An 18,964-nucleotide genomic window follows, 5' to 3' on the forward strand; every position below is an offset into this window, starting at 1 on the left:
AAGGATCCACTGTAGCTCCGACTCCACCCCTAGCACCTCCATGTGCTGCAGGTGTGGCCCCAAAAAGACAAAAATAATAATAGGAGGAGTTCCCATCATGGCTCAGTGGTTAATGAATCCAACTAGGAACCATGAGGAAGCAGGTTCGATCCCTGGCCTTGCTCAGTGGGTTAAGGATCCGGTGTTGCTGTGAGCTGTGGTGTAGGTCACAGACATGGCTCAAATCTGGTATTGCTGTGGCTGTGGTGTACGTTGGCAGCTGCAGCTCCAACTCGACCCTTAGCCTGGGAACTTCCATATGCTGTGGGTGCGGCCCTAAAAAAGAATTTTGTATCCAAGGCCCAAAAGTTTGTTACCGAAGACAATGAATGCTGACATGCGGTTGATGTTGAAAAGCAGGTGGAAGTGGAGGAAAAAACAGGACTTATTTATCAAGTGTTGGAACTCCAACACGCACTGGAAGATCTATCTGCAAGAGTAGAGGAGGTTAAGGAAGAAAATCCGAAGCTAAGAAATCAGAAAACCAAGGTCTTGGGTAAGATATAGAAAACCTCATTGTACAACTATAAATGTAATAAAATTCATTGAGTCATTAAAAAAATATATAGAAAACCTCATGTCAGCTTCTAGTGTTTTCCAAACTGCCAGAAAATGCAAAAGAAAATAAGAGATTGATACCCCTTATGTCTTATGGAATTGCTGCTGGTATTTTTGCTTTAAAACTTGATAGATTCCGGGAGTTCCCGTCGTGGCGCAGTGGTTAGCGAATCCGACTAGGAACCATGAGGTTGCGGGTTCGGTCCCTGCCCTTGCTCAGTGGGTTAACGGTCTGGCGTTGCCGTGAGCTGTGGTGTAGGTTGCAGACGCGGCTCGGATCCCACGTTGCTGTGGCTCTGGCGTAGGCCGGTGGCTACAGCTCCGATTCGACCCCTAGCCTGGGAACCTCCATATGCCGCGGGAGCGGCCCAAAGAAATAGCAAAAAAAAAAAAAAAAAAAAAAAAACTTGATAGATTCCTTAGAGTTCCCTTCGTGGCTCAGCAGTTAACGAACCCACCTAGGATCCATGAAAATGCGGGTTCCATCTCTGGCTTCGCTCAATGGGTTAAGGAGCCAGCATTGCCGTGAGCTGTGGTGTAGGTTGCAGATGTGGCTCAGATCTGGCGTGGCTGTGGCTGTGGCTGTGGTGTAAGCCGGTGGCTACAGCTCCAATTCAACTCCTAGCCTGGGAAATTGCACATGCCGCAGGTACGGCCCTAAAAAGTGAAAAATAAAATAAAATAAAACTTGATAGTTCCAAAAATGATAGTACTTTTGATTGTGGCCTCACTGAGTATTTATGAAGACAGTGTCAGATCTAGGCAAAATTAGGAGCCTAACAGAAGACGTCCGTGTGTTTGTGTATCATGCTAGCCTCTGAAAATGTGCAAATGTAGAGACTTTAGAAATGCCTACATTGGAGTTCCCGTTGTGGCTCAGTGGTTAACGAATCCAACTAGGAACCATGAGGTTGTGGGTTCGATCCCTGGCCTTGCTCAGTGGGTTAACAATCCGGCATTGCCGGGAGCTGTGGTGTAGGTTGCAGACAGGGCTCGGATCCCGCGTTGCTGTGGCTCTGGTGCTGGCCGGCAGCTACAGCTCCGATTGGACCCCTAGCCTGGGAACCTCCATATGCCGCGGGAGCAGCCCAAGAAATGGCAAAAAAGACAAAAAGAAAAAGAAAAAAAAAGAAATGACAACATTTATGAAAATTGAAAGTGAATGCTTTACCAAATTGGCTTTGATTTATAGCTTTCACATTGTTACTTATTGGAGACATAGTTACAGATACCAAGAAAATAACCACCCTCTTGTGAACACGTGAGGAAAATCGTGTACCCGCAGCTTCACACACCCTGTCCGCCTGCGTGGACCTCTTCTCCGATTGCTTCCTTCCCATTTTCCTACCCCGAAGGAAAAAATTGCTTTCACATTTGTGAAAAGTAATTTCTTTTTTCTTTTTTTTGTTGTTGTTGCTATTTCTTGGGCCGCTCCCGCGGCATATGGAGGTTCCGAGGCTAGGGGTCTAATCGGAGCTGGAGCCACCGGCCTACACCAGAGTCACAGCAACACGGGATCCGAGCCTCATCTGCAACCTACACCACAGCTCACGGCAACGCCGGATCGTTAACCCACTGAGCAAGGGCAGGGACCGAACCCACAACCTCATGGTTCCTAGTCGGATTTGTTAACCACTGCGCCACGACGGGAACTCCCTGTGAAAAGTAATTTCCATAGTTAATCATCCAGGAGAGTAACCTGAAATCTCCTTTTTTTTTTTTTTTTTTCACTGTTTTTCTTTTTTCTTTTTTTCTTTTTTCTTTTTAGGGCCACACGCGTGGCATATGGTTGTTCCCAGACCAGGGGATGGAATAGGGAGCTACAGCATAGCTCACGGCAATGCTGGATCCCTGACCCACTGAGGGAGTTAGGCCAGGGGTCGAACTTTCATCCTCACGGATACTAGTTAGATTTTTTTCTGCTGAGCCATGTCAGGAAATCCTGGTTTCTCTTTAATCAATTGAAAACAGAGGCTGTAAAAATGTAGATTTTTCTTGGAAACTGAATTGTAATATTGTGAAGATTGGTTGTTAAAAGCTTTTTTTTTTTTTTTTTTTTTTTTGTGGCATCCACAAAAAAAGTCCCAGGCGAGAGATTTAATCCAAGCCACAGCTGCCACCTGTGCCACAGCTGTGGCAATGCAGGATCCTTAACCTGCTGTGCTACAGTGGGAACTCCAATTTAAAGCTTCCTTTGGGAGTTCCCGTCATGGCGCAATGGTTAATGAATCCGACTAGAACCATGAGGTTGCGGGTTCGGTCCCTGCCCTTGCTCAGTGGGTTAAAGATCCGGTGTTGCCGTGAGCTGTGGTGTAGGTCACAGACGCAGCTCGGATCCCGCGTTGCTGTGGCTCTTGTGTAGGCCAGTGGCTACAGCTCCGATTCAACCCCTAGCCTGGGAACCTCCATATGCCGTGGGAGCGGCCCAAGAAATGTCAAAAACACAAAAAAATAAAAAATAAAATAAAGCTTCCTTTGAGGGGTTCCCGTCGTGGTGCAGCGGAAACAAATCTGACTAGCAACCATGAGGTTACAGGTTCGACCCCTGGCCTCACTCAGTGGGTTAAGGATCCAGCGTTACCGTAAGCTGTGGTGTAGTTCACAGGGCTCGGATCCCGCGTTGCTGTGGCTATGGTGTAGGCTGGCAGCAACAGCTCCAACTGGACCTCTAGCCTGGGAACCTCCATATGCTGCAGGTGCAGCCCTAACAGGACAAAAAAAAAAAAGCTTCTTTTGAGAAGTTCCATGGTGGTCTAGGGCTTAGGACTTGGCTCTTTCGCCTCTACGGCCTGGGTTCAATCCCTAGTCTGGAAACTGAGATCCCACATAAAGCCATTGCATGCTGCAGCAAAAATAAACAAACAAAACTTTTGTGCAAAATAACTCACTTGGTATCTAGAAAGATGAGCTCTGGGTGTGTGTGTGTGCATGCACGCACACGTGTTTGAAACAATTTTTTTTTTGTCTTTTTTTTTGCCTTTTCTAGGGCCGCTTCCGCAGCAAATGGAGATTCCCAGACTAGGGGTCCAATCGGAGCCACAGCCACCTGCCTACGCCAGAGCCACAGCAACTCGGGATCCGAGCCATGTCTGCAACCTACACCACAGCTCACAGCAACGCCGGATCCTCAACCCACTGAGCGAGGCCAGGGGTTGAACCCTCAACGTCATGGTTCCCAGTCGGATTCATTAAACACTGCGCCACAACAGAAACTCCTGAAACAGAAATTTTTGAGAAAATACAGCTATCCAATAGGAAAGTGCTTGGTAAGTACTTATAATGAACTCCAAATGTTCTTACTCAAGATTTGTGTTATTCCTGGCACAGACCAGATTTGGGGGGGAATATATAAGAAAATGGATTAACTTTGGCTAATTTTATGTAAACCACAACTAGAAGAGAATAAAGTTTGGTCTCAGGTTAATTCGTAGCACCCAGCAGATCAACATTACAAACTCCCTTAAGATTGTGTTAGTATCAGGAGTTCCCACCGCGGCACAGCGGAGGCGAATCCGACTAGGAACCATGAGGTTGCGGGTTCGATCCCTGGCCTCGCTCAGTGGGTTAAGGATCTGGCGTTGCTGTGAGCCGTGGTGCAGGTCGCAGACATGGCTCGGATCTGGCGTTGCTGAGCTGTGGTGTAGGCCGACAGCTGTGGCTCCAATTAGACCCCTAGCCTGGGACACGAGTGGGGCCCTAAAAGGCCATGTGGCTAGGGCTGTGGTGTAGGCCAGCAGCTGTAGCTCTAATTTAGACCCCTAGCCTGGGGACTTCCATATGCCATGGGTGTGTCCATAAAAAGCAAAAAATTTTTAAAAATTAAAACATAAATTTAGGCTAATTATGGAATAATCTTATGTTTGTGTTGATCGATTTGAGTTGACGACATTGCTCATATGACCATATGATAGTCATACTGCATATTTTGCATCCCTTTGTGACCTAACTCAAATGTTTAGAATTATGTTACAGTTATATTTTGTTGTTTAATAAAAAGCTGTTTCAAAAAAAAAATAGTTTGGGGCATAGTGGATTAAATATCCAGTGTTATCACTGTAGCTGCCTTGGTCGCTGCTGTGGCATGGATTCTTCTGCATGCCAGGAAAAAAAAGTTTGGGTGATTCTGTAGGCAATGGGAAGCTATTAGAGTTTTTTGAGAAGGTTTTACATAGTTTGTGAAAGTAATCCTGTGAGTTCAGGGTGAATAGTACAACCGAGAAGTCAGCGAGCTGGATTAGGAAGATGTGCTGGGGGAGGGAGGGGCTCACCTCTCTGCTGTCACCTGGAGCCCTTTTAAACAAACCAGCTTGTCATTTCCATGTTCCCTGCAGCTCTCAGTTTATTCTCTGATGTGGTCCCTGATCTCAGAGACAGTCATTAGTAAAGTATACATAACATAAAAATTATCAGAGTTCCCTGGTGGCTCAGCAGGTTAAGGATCAGGCATTGTCATTGCTGTGGCTCTGGTCACTACTAGGGTGCAGGTTCTTCTACCAAAAAAAAAAAAATACAATTTACCATTTTAACCATCAAAATTGAAGAAGTTCCTGGGCCATCAGGGACAAAACCTGCACCACAGCAGTGACCTGAGCCACAGCAGTGACAATGCCAGATCCTTAACCTGCTGAGCCACCAGGGAACTCCTCATTTTAACCTTTTTGTTTTGTTTTAGGGCCACAGGTGCAGCATATGTAGTTCCCAGGCTAGGGGTCTTACCAGAGCTACAGCTGCCGGCCTACACCACAGCCACAGCAAGACCAGATCCTTAACCCACTAAGCAAGGCTAGGGATCAAACCTGCAACCTCATGGTTCCTGGTTGGATTCGTTTCCACTGCGCCATGACGGGAACTCTGGGAACTCCATTTTAACCATTTTTAAGTATACAGTTCTGTAGCATCAAGTACCCTCACATTTTTGTGTTAACCATCAATACCGTCCATCTCCAGAACGTTCTCATCTTGCAAAACTGCACCTCTGTACCCATAAAATACTAGCTCCCCATCTTCCCTTCCCTGCAGGCCCTGGCAACTCCTGCTCTACTCTCTGTCTCTAGGAATTTGACTCTTCTAGGGTTCTCTGGAATCATATGGTATTTGTTGTTTTGTGTCTGGTTTATTCCACTTATTGGAATAATTTCAGCGTTCTTCCAGTTACTCTTCTAAAGATCTGTGCTATGCCCTGCCAGTGCTGACACTGCAGAAACTCATCTGGGAAAGGGACAGTCCACTTGCCAGTGTGACTTCCCAGTCTGCTCCCTTCGATGGGCAGAAAAATAGCCGTGCTTGCCTGTTGACTGTGTGTGTGTGTGTGTGTGTGTTTTAGAGGAAGAGAGAGATGTTCTCCCAGAGAACAAGGCCGAGTCACTTTCCATGGCTGGAGTATCTGAAGATTGTTACAGTTTGCGTGTTTCCCAATGTTTGACCTCTCAGGGACATGAAGAGGTGCTGGGACTACCAAAATGCCTAAGTTGAGGGAACATATCAAAACTTCAGGTGTTCTTGGAGGTCCCGTCATGGCTCAGTGGTTAATGAGCCCGACTTGTATCCATGAGGACGTGGGTTTGATCCCTGGCCTCACTCAGTGGGTTAAGGATCTGGCATTGCTGTGAGCTGTGGTGTAGGTCGCAGATGTGGCTCGGATCCCAAGCTGCTGTGGCTCTGGTGGAGGCCGGCGGCTACAGCTCCAATTAGACTGGGAACTTCCATATGTTGCAGCTGTGGCCCTAAAAATCAAAAAACAAACAAACAAAAAACAAAACCAAAAAACTTCAGGAGTTCCTGGTGTGGTTCAGCAGTAACAAATCCAACTAGGATCCATGAGGACCTGGGTTCGATCCCTGGCCTGCTCAGTGGGTTAAGGATCCGGTGTTGCCATGAGCTGTGGTGTAGGTCACAGACACGGCTTGGATGCCGTATTGCTAAGGTGTAGGCTGGCAGCTGCAGCTCTAATTCAACCCCTAGCCTGGGAACTTCCATATGCTGCAGGTGCGGCCCTCAAAAGACAAAGAAACAAACAAACCCCAAAAAAACAAAACAAAAAAAAACTTTAGAGGCGTTTCCACTGTGGTGCAACAGGAGCCGTGTCTCTGGGGCATTCAGAAGCAGGTCAATCCCTGGCCTGGCACAGTGGGTTAAGGCAAAGGAGCTTAGAATTCAGTCTCATCACTACCCTCCCTGCTACGTGACCGAGAATCTGGGGTGGATTAATTTCAGAGCTGCTACGCTGTCCTGTCCTTTTTTGTCTTTGTTCTCAATGAGTATCTCTCAGAAAACAAAGAAGCCCAGTTTCTGCTTCATCATCTCTCTCCCCACACCTCACAGAGTGGCATTTGGTGAAATTGGTGGGAGATGATGTAGGCAGACAATAGAAGTGGGAAGAACGGCTTTTTCCGTGTCTCATATCCAGTGCCAGGTGAAGAGTGGGTGGATGTGTGGGCGGTGGAAAGGTTTGGAGATACTGGTTTGGGGCCATGTCTCAGATGAGGCAAAAGAAGAACAAATAAGATTTTAGTTTCTGTACCAATACAGAAGCTCTCTCTAAGGTTGCAAATCTGTTTTGCCTCCAGTAAAAGCAGCAAAACCCCCATTTGACTAGGAGGCCAAAGTGATTCAAAAGAAAGCTTTTTCAGAGAAAAATCTTCCTTTTTTTACAGCTTCTGCCCAGGGACCTTGACACCCTTCCCACACGCACGGTCTATGGAAGTGCCCGGGCCAGGGATGAATCAGAACCGCAGCCGCAACCTAGGCCCAGCTGTGACAAGGTCAGATCCTTAATGTCCTTTGCTAGGGCAGAAGGTCTTTGGACCTTTTGGAGAGCTGTTATTGTGTTGGCCATTTTGTACCCAGATCTGAATAGCTGCTTAAACCTTTTGCTGCTCCCCACTGGAGAAGAGACTGTGGACGCCATCAGCTGCCTCCAGAAATGCACAGGCCGGGGAGGAGGTACCAGGTCTGTTTTCTCTACACGGAACATTGCAGGAAATGCCTCTCAGCTCCTACGTGTTTCCTCCAGATTCTCGAAAGCTGCTTCTGGGGTGTGGCCACTCCTTTTCTTTTCTCTGCACACCCATGGAGTGAGGGAAGAGGGGAGTTTTTCTTCATTATCAGGGCTCCAGCCTGGGCAGCTGAGAAGCCAGATTGCAGATTCCAGGCCCAGGGAACAAGGCAAACTGCAGAGGGCCAAGAAGCTCAGGGCTGGGCCCCCAGTTCTGGTGCAGTGTCCATGGCCTTCATAGCTATTTAAGGGGCAGCGGCGGCGGCGGCGGCAGCAGCGGCGGCGGCGGCAGCAGCAGCAGGGGAGGGGGTGGGGTGCCTGGTAACCAGGAGGCTGAGGCTGTCCTGAGCTGCAGAGCTCCTGGTCTGCCTGACTGCACAGGAATGATCTGGGTGTTACTCTCAATGGCTGTGGCCCAGCTGTCACCAGAGTGGGGGTGGGGAAAAGGCTTCCTAAATACTGGAGGGCTTCTAGCTACAGAGGCAGGCCCTGAAACTGCTAAGACTGTAAGGAACAGAAATTCCAGAAATCTTATTTCCTTTTCTTGGCACCTCAGCATCCACCATCACAATGCCTCCCCTTTCCTATGACAAGGCAGTATATAGCACAGGGTTTAAAGAGAAGGTTCTGGCTGCCTGGATTGAAATCCTAGCTTTTTTCTTCTGGCTACCTGCCTGACCTAGGACAGGAAAATAAGCTTTGATATCAGTGTCCTCTTTTGAAAAAATGGGGAAAGAACACTATCTCATAAAATTATTGCAGAGATTTTTAAAAATTTTAATACATGACATGCTTAGCAGAGTGCCTGGTACATAAGGAAAGATCAATTCATTGTGGCAAAAAGAATCTTAATGTCTCATTTGCAAAATACGACTAATGCATCCTGTTCCACTGGCGACTTGTCAGAAGCTGTTGATGTAAGAGCCTAAGAAATTGTTAACTCTTCAAATCTCAGAAAGACAGACATAAACGCCAAATTTTTGATGATCGTATTTGACATCTCTTATTACCTCCTCAAACCCGAAGCCTCAAGTCATTTTCGGTTTCTTCCTTTAGTTTATTATTTTTTGCTTTTTAGGGCCACACCCGCGGCCTATGAAGGTCCCAGGCTAGGTCGAATTGGAGCTACAGCTGCTGCGGCTATGCCACAGCAACGCGGGATCCGATCTGCCTCTGCGACCTACACCACAGCTCACAGCAATGCAGGATCCTTAACCCACCCAGCGAGGCTAGGGATCGAACCCTCATCCTCATGGACACTAGGCGGGTTCGTTATCGCTGAGCCACGATGGTAACTTCCCATCCTCTATTTCTTGACCCCCCAACCCCCAACCCCCAACAGAGAAGGCTGATTTGGGTCCCCGCACCAGCCTTCTCCTAGGGAAAGGGAGCAAGAGGAAGAGAAGCATACGGGTGACCTCACCCTTTGTGACTGGCCGTTTTTCCGGCTGGGGCGCGAAGCATCCCCGGCCAGACTGCAGCAATGGCCCTGCCCCGCCCTTCGCTGCAGTCCTGGAAGGGCTCCCAGGGGCGGAGGGGTGGGTGGGGTGCAGAAGATTCTCTGCAGGGCGGGGAGGGGCAGGATTGGAGGATGCTGGCTGCGGGGAGGGCGGTGCGGCTGGAGCATCTCAGCCCGCCTGGGCGGAGGTAGCGACACCACTGCACCATCAACCCCCACCCCTGGCGCGCGCACTCCTTCCCCCTCCTCCCGCGGCGCTCGCAGGACTCGGCTCTTCCCCCGCATTGCCTCTTCGGCTTCTTCCGGGAGCGCTCGACCCTTTCCGCCTGACGATCGGGCGGCGAGTCGGCGGGAGCTCCGCCCCCTTTGCTCCGCCGGAGCTCGACCCCGCCCCTCGCGCCGCGCCGGGGCCCTTCCCCCGCGCTCGCGCCCGCTCGCCGCCGGAACGCGCGCGGCCGCCTATAAAAGAGGCGGGGCGCGCGCGTCACCGCCACTACCCGCTGCGGAGCGAACGGAGAGGAGCGGAGGCCGCAGAGCCCCGTCGGTTCCCCCAGCACCCCCGGCCCGACGCACCCACTGCCCTCACCCCCAGGAGCCGGTGAGAGGAGGAGCGGGCGAGCCAGGGCGGGAGCGGGGCCCGAGGGCGGTCGACCCCTGGGCCGGGAGCCGGGCAGCCCCTGGGGCGGGGCCGCGCCAGCGCGCGGACAGGTGAGCCCGGGCTGCCTCGCCGCTCCCTCGGTGGGGCGGGGAGCCGGGCGAACCGGCCGCGACCGGCTTGTGGTGCGTGGGCTGCGGAGGAGCCGCGGGGCCGAGCCTGGGCGCCGGCCGCAGGAATGTCATTGACTGGGCGGAGGGGGCGGGGGGCCGCCAGGTCCCTCCCGTACCCCCCTCCCCCAGCCGGCTTCGGCCCCGCCCTGCCCCATCCGGCTGCGGCAGGTGGGGCGGGGGCTTCCTGGTCCGCTTGGTTTCTCCATTCTTCTCCCCGAGGGGCGCTTCCCCCGCCGCCCCCAATCCTGGCTCCTCGGTGGGGAGCGACTTGTGCAGCTCCTTTCTCCAAAGCCGACCAGCAGTGCCGGCCCAGCCCTTGAGGGAGGAAGAGCGGAAGATGAAGGGCTCTTTGACCTTAATTTCATCCAATGTAGCGATCTTGGCCTTTTCTCGATGCAGAAAAGTCCGAGATTGGCCATCTCCTTTTCGTCCCTTGTAACAAACATATCTTTCCTCCCCAACTGATTTGCTTGTAAATAACTGGTAGATGCGGCGCTTGCTTTGTAGGAGACCTAAATCAAATAACTTAATAGCTTAGAGGGTTTTTTGTTTGTTTTACCCTGAGACCAGGTCTTTCGAGTCGAGGACAGAATATTTGTCAGAAATTCTACAGCCAGCCGGTGTTTAATGATAGAGCAGCCTTTTGTTTGAAAGCTATTCCTGCGAATTTGGTTGATGATTCCCAAAGAAAATTGCTTTTCATTTAAAAGTCTTCTTTGGGAAAAAAAAAAAATTCTCTTCGATGAACTGGGATAAAATGTATTTTAAACAAAGGGCTCGTTAAGGTTAAGGGTTGGATATATTTTAAATTAAAAGCTAGACTAGCCCAGAAGGCTGAGTTGAGGTGCAACACCTTGTCATGTCTTTTATATAATAGATCCTAGACTGTGACTCTTTGTTCTGTCTTCATCCTGATATTTTAGAAAATCTTAACCACGATGGCTGTTAGGGAAGGAGAGAAGAAAGAGCATATGAAATATTTTCATAATGTGTTGAAAATTGCGTCGTCATAGCAATTGGACTTAACTAAAGCAGAATGTATCAAAGATGGAAGGGTGGGGGTGTCTTGCAGCCAGGAAACAGAAAATCTGAAGAACAGTGGGAACACTCAGCTGTATGAAGCCATGAGCCAAGATTCCAGCTCCTCAAACTCGTCCTGTATTTTCCCTTTTGTTTGCAGCTGATGTCAGGTTTGGAAAGGTCACATTGAAGGCCAAGTTTAAAAAATGTGCTACAGGAAAATAAAAATGTGCTGTGTGCAGGAAATTAACAGTAAGCCTTTTTTAGTAACTAGGCCAGCCTCACTCAAAGGGACCCTCAAAGTGTGTTAGCTGTTATCCAGGGACCTAGATGGAGAGCCGAGCCTCGAGACTCGGTAGGAGCATTGGTCCCTGCTGGACAGATGGGAGGGAGGCCTATGGTGAACCATCAGCTTGGTAACATTCTCAGATGTGTTTTTGATCTTTGGCAGTGTGTGCGTAGTAATCTAATAATTAGAGAAATCTGATATGTCATAGGCTCACCCTATAAGCTTGTCTAGCAATCGATGAACAGGTTAGGTGGGGAGCGCTGCTGTTTAAGTATGGCCTTTGGTTCCCTGGGTTAGAATTTCCAAGAGGAAATTTTTCCTCTACCTGCCTTCATCCCTTTGGGGGGTGGGGTGGATGGCGGCTGCAGATGCTGAGAAGTGGATGTCAGGAATAGCCCACAGTCCTGTCATTGCTGAACCTGCACTGAGGACAGTGGGCAGGCGGCCGGCCTTGTAATCGATCCTCCGTGGGCTATGCGAGGACTTTGCTAGCCATGCAGTGGGTCTGTTGCAGCCCATCAGCTGTGGTCCGAGGAGGTGGAAGAATGCAGCGCCCTGACGGCAAATGCTGACTCCAGGAATGCCGTGGAGGCACGCAGAGCTGATCACTTGGGGCCAGTGGACAGGAGCAGCTGGCTTCACCTCCCTTCTGCCTCTTTTGCGTATTCCTCGTGGTTGGGTTTTGAACAGGAAATGGTATTTTGTAAAGGAAATGTCCCCGTAACCCAGGTCCAAATCAGATCTTTGTAGCTTGGGTTCTTTCTCGTATCCGACGGCCTCACAAAATTATGCTGTTTTATTATTGAATGGAAGGGGCTACAGAAACCATCTGGTACCAGGAACCTCAGTTAATCTGTGGGAATGTGGGAGGCGGGGAGGCATGTTTAGTGTTAAAAAGTATTTTCGGGGCGTTCTCCTGTGGCCCAGCGGGTTTAGGATCCTGCATTGTCACTGCTGTGGCGCAGGTTCCATCCCTGGTCTGGGAACTTCCGCCTGCCGCAGGCTCAGCCAGAAAAAAAAGTGCATTCACGATTATTCAGGACTGTTTGAAAAGTGGGGAAACCGAGACCCAGAAGAGGGTATGGCTTGGCCAAGGCAGCACATCTGCTGAGACCCGAGAACCTTGGTGGTTTGGCCATTTTAAATTCCTGGTGGGACTTAGAAGCTCTGTGGCGTGAGAAGAGCACTGGGGAAATGTCTACCATGAGATTTTTACCTGTCTTTCTAGATTTGTAAGGGTCCGTGCTCTTCGTTTTGAAGTGACTTTATCAGCCTGCCCTTAGAAGCTTGTTGTCTTGCTCTCCCCCCCCTTTAGACGCCACCTTCCTCCGTCATGTTGTCATCGTTTCGTAAACGCAGAGTCCAGGTATTTGACCAGCATGCAGGAAATGCGTTACCTTTTCAGTTTGCCTGGCTTGCAGTGAAGACACACGCGTGTCAAAAGAGGTCGAATGATCTCAAGAGAGGGTACAGAACCCTGCCTGCATGACCTTTCTGTCAAGCACACCGATTAGGCTTTGGGGTTTTGTTTTGTTTGGGTTTTTTTGATGCTGCGTGAACAAATGTCTTCGTAGATTGATTCTAAAATTTCCAAAGCCTCCTGTTTTTTACCTTCTTCTCTTTAAGGCATGAATATTATTAATTTCTTATCACCCTGCTGGTATTTGCATGTGGTATTTGCTAATTTTTTTTTTTTTTTTGATTGATGGTTGCTTGGTTCTTAAGAACCAAGGGATTAAGAAACATCATCTGGTATTTGAGAAAGAATAATCTGAAAATGTAGTAAAAAAATAGTATCTTTTCAGTTTGACAAAGATTGTAAACTTGAGTTTGTTTCCTGCTGACTTATGCCACAACTCTTATGTTGAAATGAGCTTGCATTTTTAAAAAAATCTCACTATATATCTGTATTTATTTGTGTACAGTTTTTGAATGTTTTTCAAAAAGAAAAGTGCTTAATGTCTTGATAACCCATAAGGAGAAATAATCAACTTTGCAAATTTCTACTGATTATGGGTGATAAATCCAAGGCAAGCCCTTTTATAAATCAGACTCATTATTTAAACAAGGTTTATAAAAATGGGCCCATTATAACTTTTTCCTGTGTTGAATCTCAGTAACATGTTTTGCACTTAAATACCTCTCATCTGAATTTTACAGGTTATGAAAGGTAAGTAGCAGCAAGGTAGTGTTTGGGAGGCATTCAGAAGTAAATTTTCTCAACCTTGCTGGGTGTTTCTGGATTTTGATGCAATGCAGTATGAATCTTTTGCTCCTTAAGGCTAAATCCCTGCTCCCCTATGCAGAATCCTGCTAACAAGTTGAAGTGATTAATCCATTTGAAGACTGATGTGCAGATCTACAGTCCAGACTGGAGTGTGGTTTAAGCAGAAACATTTGGGGTTTTTCTATGGCTCAAAGTCTTAATTTATGTATTATTACTCCTCTGCCTGCCATTAGTTCTACCACTGAAATCTGCAGCTGAGCTGGTTTTGAGTTAATTCACTTCATCTGAGAACCAGTTGGTATCAAATTTTATGGGCGCTAACCAGTTCTTTGGCGGCTTGTTTGGGGGGGGGCAGGGGGGAGCCCTTCCATATCCGTCGATGTAATTCTCCTGCTGTGGAAATGTGAAATTTGCTGGCTTTCTCAGCCAGGGGGAAAAAGCACCTTTAGGCTCTGACTAAGCAACACAAACCAAACCGATGCATGGGTCCTCTGACCTTTTGCTCTGGGTGCTGTTTCTGAATTTTTCCATGGAGCCAAATGCTCTCTTCGTCCTCTTAGTCCCCAGAATCCCTCTCCCTTCCGAACGATACGTCTGGGGTCCTGCCCGAGGTCAGGCTTCATTTTGCAGTGTTCCCAACACCCCTGTGTCCCTGTAACGGCACGTTCAGCCAGCCACCGAGAGGTCGGCGCTCCCAGCCCTTTGTTTCCAAATAGGCTGCAGGACAGTTTATGCTCTTCTGAGGTTCCATAGAGAAACCCGGGTTACTGGATCCTTCCACTGTTGAGAGCTGTGTGGGGCTGTCCTAAGCTACTCACTGCAGGTGCCAAGTTTGCCGAGTTTAAAACATTTGACCTTTGATTTGAAAGTGTTTGTATCTGCAGCCTTTTCTTCTGTTTCTCAGAGTCCTTCCCACCCCTGCCTCTCCCCGCCCTCCAGAGACACTTAGGTCCCTGGCACAGTGGCCTTACAGCTGCTGCAGGTTAGGTTAAGCCTTAAAAAAAATTCCCTAAGTACCAAGCTTCAAACAGCTGTCTGTTGGCGGTCTTCAAGAAGACAAAGGTAATAATTAATGGCTCGGAGGTTAACGAACCTGATTAGTATCCATGAGGATGCAGGTTCAATCCCAGGATTAAGGATCCAGCGTTGTCCTGAGCTGTGGTGTAGGTGGAAGACTCGGCTTGAGTCCCGAGTTGCTGTGGCTGTGGTGTAGGCTGGCAGCCGCAGCTCTGACTCGACCCCAGCCTGGGAACCTCCATGTGCTGCGGGTGCGGCCCTAAAAAGACAAAAAAAAAAAAAAAAAAAAAATTAATGGCCATCTGCTTTTGTAGGAGTCATTTCACCTGATAACATGTATAAGCGTGTGTTAGATGTGGGGAGTGATTCCTGGCCATTGACTTGCGGTGACACTAGAACTTTCTAGCCAAGATTCCTATCTTTAGACACCCCCCTTTCTTTGCAGAGATCTAGCAGTCCTGTAAGAATGCTGACAAGTTCTTTTTATTTATTACAATAGAGGACATAGTTGTAATTCCTGTTTTATCCCCTGGGTTCAATTCACTTCACTTGCTGAATGATGCAGCTAACATTTTGACCGCTGCATTGCAGCATTTATAAAGAGCCAGTCTTCCCTAATAAGATTTGCCACAATACGACCTTTTTCCTTCAGTTTCCTCAAGTGGGAAGCTATCCTTGAACAGAGAATGCATTCAGCCTTTCTCCACAAACGGAGGTTTGATTGAGAAAATCAGGGTTAACCCACTGCTTTGAGATAAGCAGTCAGTCCGTTGATTGTAGCCCTGGAATTTGGCTCCTTTGCAGCTTTTAGGCCGTTGGCGCGCGAGCTAGATGGGTTGCTGTGGTTGGAGGTTGGGTTTTTTTATGGCGCATTTCCCAGCGTCTTCCTTTGTAGCTCTCAAGAGGTGTTAATCCCATTAAGGCTGGGAACAGCCTGGAACCTTCTCGTTGGAGTCTTATCAGTCAGCTGCATATTTCTGGCCTGGGGTGGAGTTCTTGTCCGTGTGCCTCGGAACGGGTTGCACACTGGCAGCGTCCAGAACATTCCGCTGCCTCCCAGAGCTGTGGGGGAGAGGTTGTAGCACGTTGGGTGGCAGCGGGTCTTTGGCCATGTGAAATCTTTTCCTGTGTTTAAGGTGGTCTGTGGCAGTGACCCTCTGAGGAGCAAAAAGAAACTGGAAGTGTAGAGAGAGGGGAGGGGGAGCTGCTGTGACCTGTGGTCACGCAAATGAACACCCTGAGCGCCCACAGCCGCGGAGAGCGCTGATGACTTTCAGATGCCAGGCTCCCCAGAGACAGCCGGTTGTGACTTGGCAGAGCTCCCACCTACTGACGTCAGCTGATCTCCTGCAGGAAAGAAAAGTCCATTATTGCCTGACCAAAGCACTTGGTATAGAATTGACTCGTCCTACTTCACTGGGGTGACAAAGAGGGCCTTTTAGGTTGGTTAATTTCAGCAGGGCCTCGCTGGACTGTCTCCCTGGATTGGTAGGTTCCGATCCGCAAGCTGAACCCAAGCAGGGGGGCTTGCTCAAGTGGAACTTTTGCAGTATTATGTTGGGAGTTCTTTTTTCATCCTAAAGGGCTGCTCCCACATGCAATCCTTTAGAGAGTTCTCTCCAGCCGAAGGAAGCACAGTGAGTCCCGTGACAGTAGGACACCATGGACATTAAAGACTGGGGCATCTGACAGAAACCCTTGTACAGTGGAGCTGTTGTTACATGTTGATACATATGATGCATTCCTTGGAAACTAAATTTTATAAGGAAGCAAATTAGGTGCATAATTTGCTGCTGTTTTTCCATGTTAACTGTTTCCAGAGAGATGAAAACAAAAGGAGCATATCAGTTATTCTTAACTCTAATTGTTTATTAACTTCAAGAAGACTCAATCTTAAAAAATTAAGGCAGTCTCTGCTGGTTTAGTGGGTTAAGGCTCTGGTGTTATTGCTGCTGTGGGGTGAGTTTGATCCCTGGCCCGAGAACTTCTGCATGCCTTGGGTAAAGCCAAAAAAAATTTTTTTTTAATAATTTAGTTCTGAAAAAAATGATTCATATATTCTCCTCTCCCCCCTTTTTCCCCTCCAAAGTGGGGCTGGGCTGGAAAAGATAAGAGGTAGTAAAAGAAATTAATAAATGAGCAGCCTTTTTTAGGGCCGCTGTACCTGCGGCCTCTGGAAGTTCTAGGCTAGGGGTCGAATCGGAGCTGTAGTCGCCAGTTTACGCCACAGCCATAGCAATGCGGAATCCGAGCCACATCTGTAACCTACACCACAGCTCACGGCAACACCAGATCCTTAACCTGCTGAGTGAGGCCAGGGATCAAACCGACATCCTCATGGGTACTAGTCGGGTTTGTTTCTGCTGTGCCACAACAGGAAATACTTTTCTTTCTTTTTTTTATGGCCACACCTGCAACATACGAAAGTTCCTGGACCAGGAATTGAATCGGAGCCACAGCTGTGTCCTGAGCTTCAAGCAGCGGGAGCATTGGATCCTTTAGCCCACTGTGTCAGGCCAGGGATCAAACCTGGGTCCCCACAGTGACCTGAGCCACAGTCAGATTCTTAACCCACTGCACCGCAGCAGGAACTCCTGAACAGCCTTTAGTAAAGACCAGGTGAGCTCCCGTCATGTTAAGAGTCACTGGCTCTAGGAGTTCCCGTCGTGGCGCAGTGGTTAACGAATCCTATCAGGAACCATGAGGTTGCGGGTTCGATCCCTGCCCTTGCTCAGTGGGTTAACAATCCGGCGTTGTGAGCTATGGTGTAGGTTGCAGACGCGGCTCAGATCCCGCGTTGCTGTGGCTCTGGCGTAGGCCAGTGGCTGCAGCTCCGATTCCACCCCTAGCCTGGGAACCTCCATATGCCGCGGGAGCGGCCCAAAGAAAATGGCAAAAAAAAAAAAAAAGGGTCACTGGTTCTAGCATGCTGGTCTGGGAACCAGAGCATCCGGGTCACTTAGCTCCATGTCTTGCTTAATAGATGACCTTTTGACTCTTGACTACTTAATGAAGTGCCAGTAGTCTGTTTCCAGATTCAGTGCGACTGACCTCTAAATACATGACAAGTTCTCTGGTCAGAGAGCAAAAGTAAGGTAAGATCTTTTTTTTTACAGTTCCTTAGGAACTCTAAATTCTCTAAAGAATTTATAAAAATCCAGGAAGGAGTTCCCTTATGGCACCTGGCACTGTCACTGCTGTGGTATGGGCTTGATCCCTGGCCCAAGAACTTCCATGTGCCACAGGTGCAGCAAAAAGAAAAAGTGACGCGGTGGTGCTCTCGGAGGGCCACGGAGGGGGTGAGGGCTTCGGATTCAGGACTCGAGAGAGGACAAGGCGGCTGCTTTAGACTCTGAGGGGTTCGAGTGGGTGTGTCGTGGAGTTGGGAGTTGGGAGGGATGTTTCTGCCAGAGGGAACTTTCTGGTCTGGGAAGTAGAGCTGCCTAGGGCCTGTAGCTTGTGGTTGGTGAGGAAGTTTGATGAGATAGACCTGGAGCAGATAAGGCGGGCGAATGAGTGAACCGTCCTCGTTCTAGGAAGCGTGGCCAGAGATGGTAGCGATGCTTGTCCAGATCCTGTCAGAAGCCAGCCTCTCCCAGCGAGGCTGATAAACCAAACCGCCCTGTTCGGCGCAGACCTTCAATTTGTCAAGATTACTCTCTGTTTTTTGTTTTAAGGACTCTCTTGAAGCTCATTTTAAGAACAGGAAGTATTTTTTCAGACACAGCTGTCTAAGCATGCAAAACTCTGCTCCTTGAATTTGATTTGTCTGAGGTCCCACCCTGCCAGCGTGAGAGGAGCGGCTACAATGCCGCCTGGGCCCAGGGTCCGTCATTCAGGTGTGGTCATGAGGTTGACACCTCATGTAGCTTCAGTCAGCACATTCTTGTCACAGATCTAGTTGTTACCTGGACAGAGTCCCAGTTAGACAACATGGCAGATGAAACTTGGGTGGATGACTGAGGGCTCTCCACCCTTTGCACGTGAGCCAGGGTTGCATCTGCTCCGTCATTTGTGCAACAAACATTTGTTAAAGGCCTCTGACTGCTAGAAATCGGGCTGCAACAATAAAGACTACAGTGTGTTCAGTCTCATTATGCTGTGGGAAGTATATGCAGGTGCTTTGTAAATCTGCGGCAAAGTTAGAGTCTGAGAAGGAGAGGAGTTCCCTCTGTGGTGCAGTGGGTTAAGGATCCAGCACTGCAGGTGTGACTCACATTCAACGCCTGGACCGGGAACTTCCATATGCCACTGGTGTGACCGTTAAAAAAAAAAAAAAAGTCTGGGAAGTGGGGAGGAAAGGAGAGCTGAGTCCAGTCCAACGTGGTAAAGCGCAGCCTGCTCACTTCGGGGGGTGTTGAGCTGTGGACGGGAGTTATCCAGAGACGAGGAAGGACATTCTAGGCAGAGGGAGCCTGAGCGAGTGGCTTGGGGTCACACAGGAGAATCGTGTGTTTGGGAGGAGTCCGTGTTTCTGTGTGCCGGGAGGGTGAGGGGCGTGGGTGAGACCAGAGGGTCCAGCTCAAGCGGGACAGTGTATCCTCTCTCAGGAGGGAGCCATGGAAGGTCTTAGACATGAGAATGACGTGCAGA

The 18,964-nt window shown here is 48.9% G+C and overlaps 1 protein-coding gene across 1 annotated transcript in view; it reads left to right on the forward strand.

Annotated features, from left to right (window-relative positions):
- Positions 9,555-18,964, forward strand: part of SPTAN1 (spectrin alpha, non-erythrocytic 1) — a 66,142-nt gene continuing 56,732 nt past the window's right edge. Inside the window, 2 exon segments of the mRNA XM_013993907.2 lie at positions 9,555-9,648; positions 12,443-12,493. Of these exon segments, the coding sequence (XP_013849361.2) occupies positions 12,461-12,493 (33 nt within the window). The 5' untranslated portion in view covers positions 9,555-9,648; positions 12,443-12,460.

Source organism: Sus scrofa, chromosome 1, assembly GCF_000003025.6.
Source record: "Sus scrofa isolate TJ Tabasco breed Duroc chromosome 1, Sscrofa11.1, whole genome shotgun sequence".
Classification (NCBI taxonomy): Eukaryota; Metazoa; Chordata; class Mammalia; order Artiodactyla; family Suidae; genus Sus; species Sus scrofa.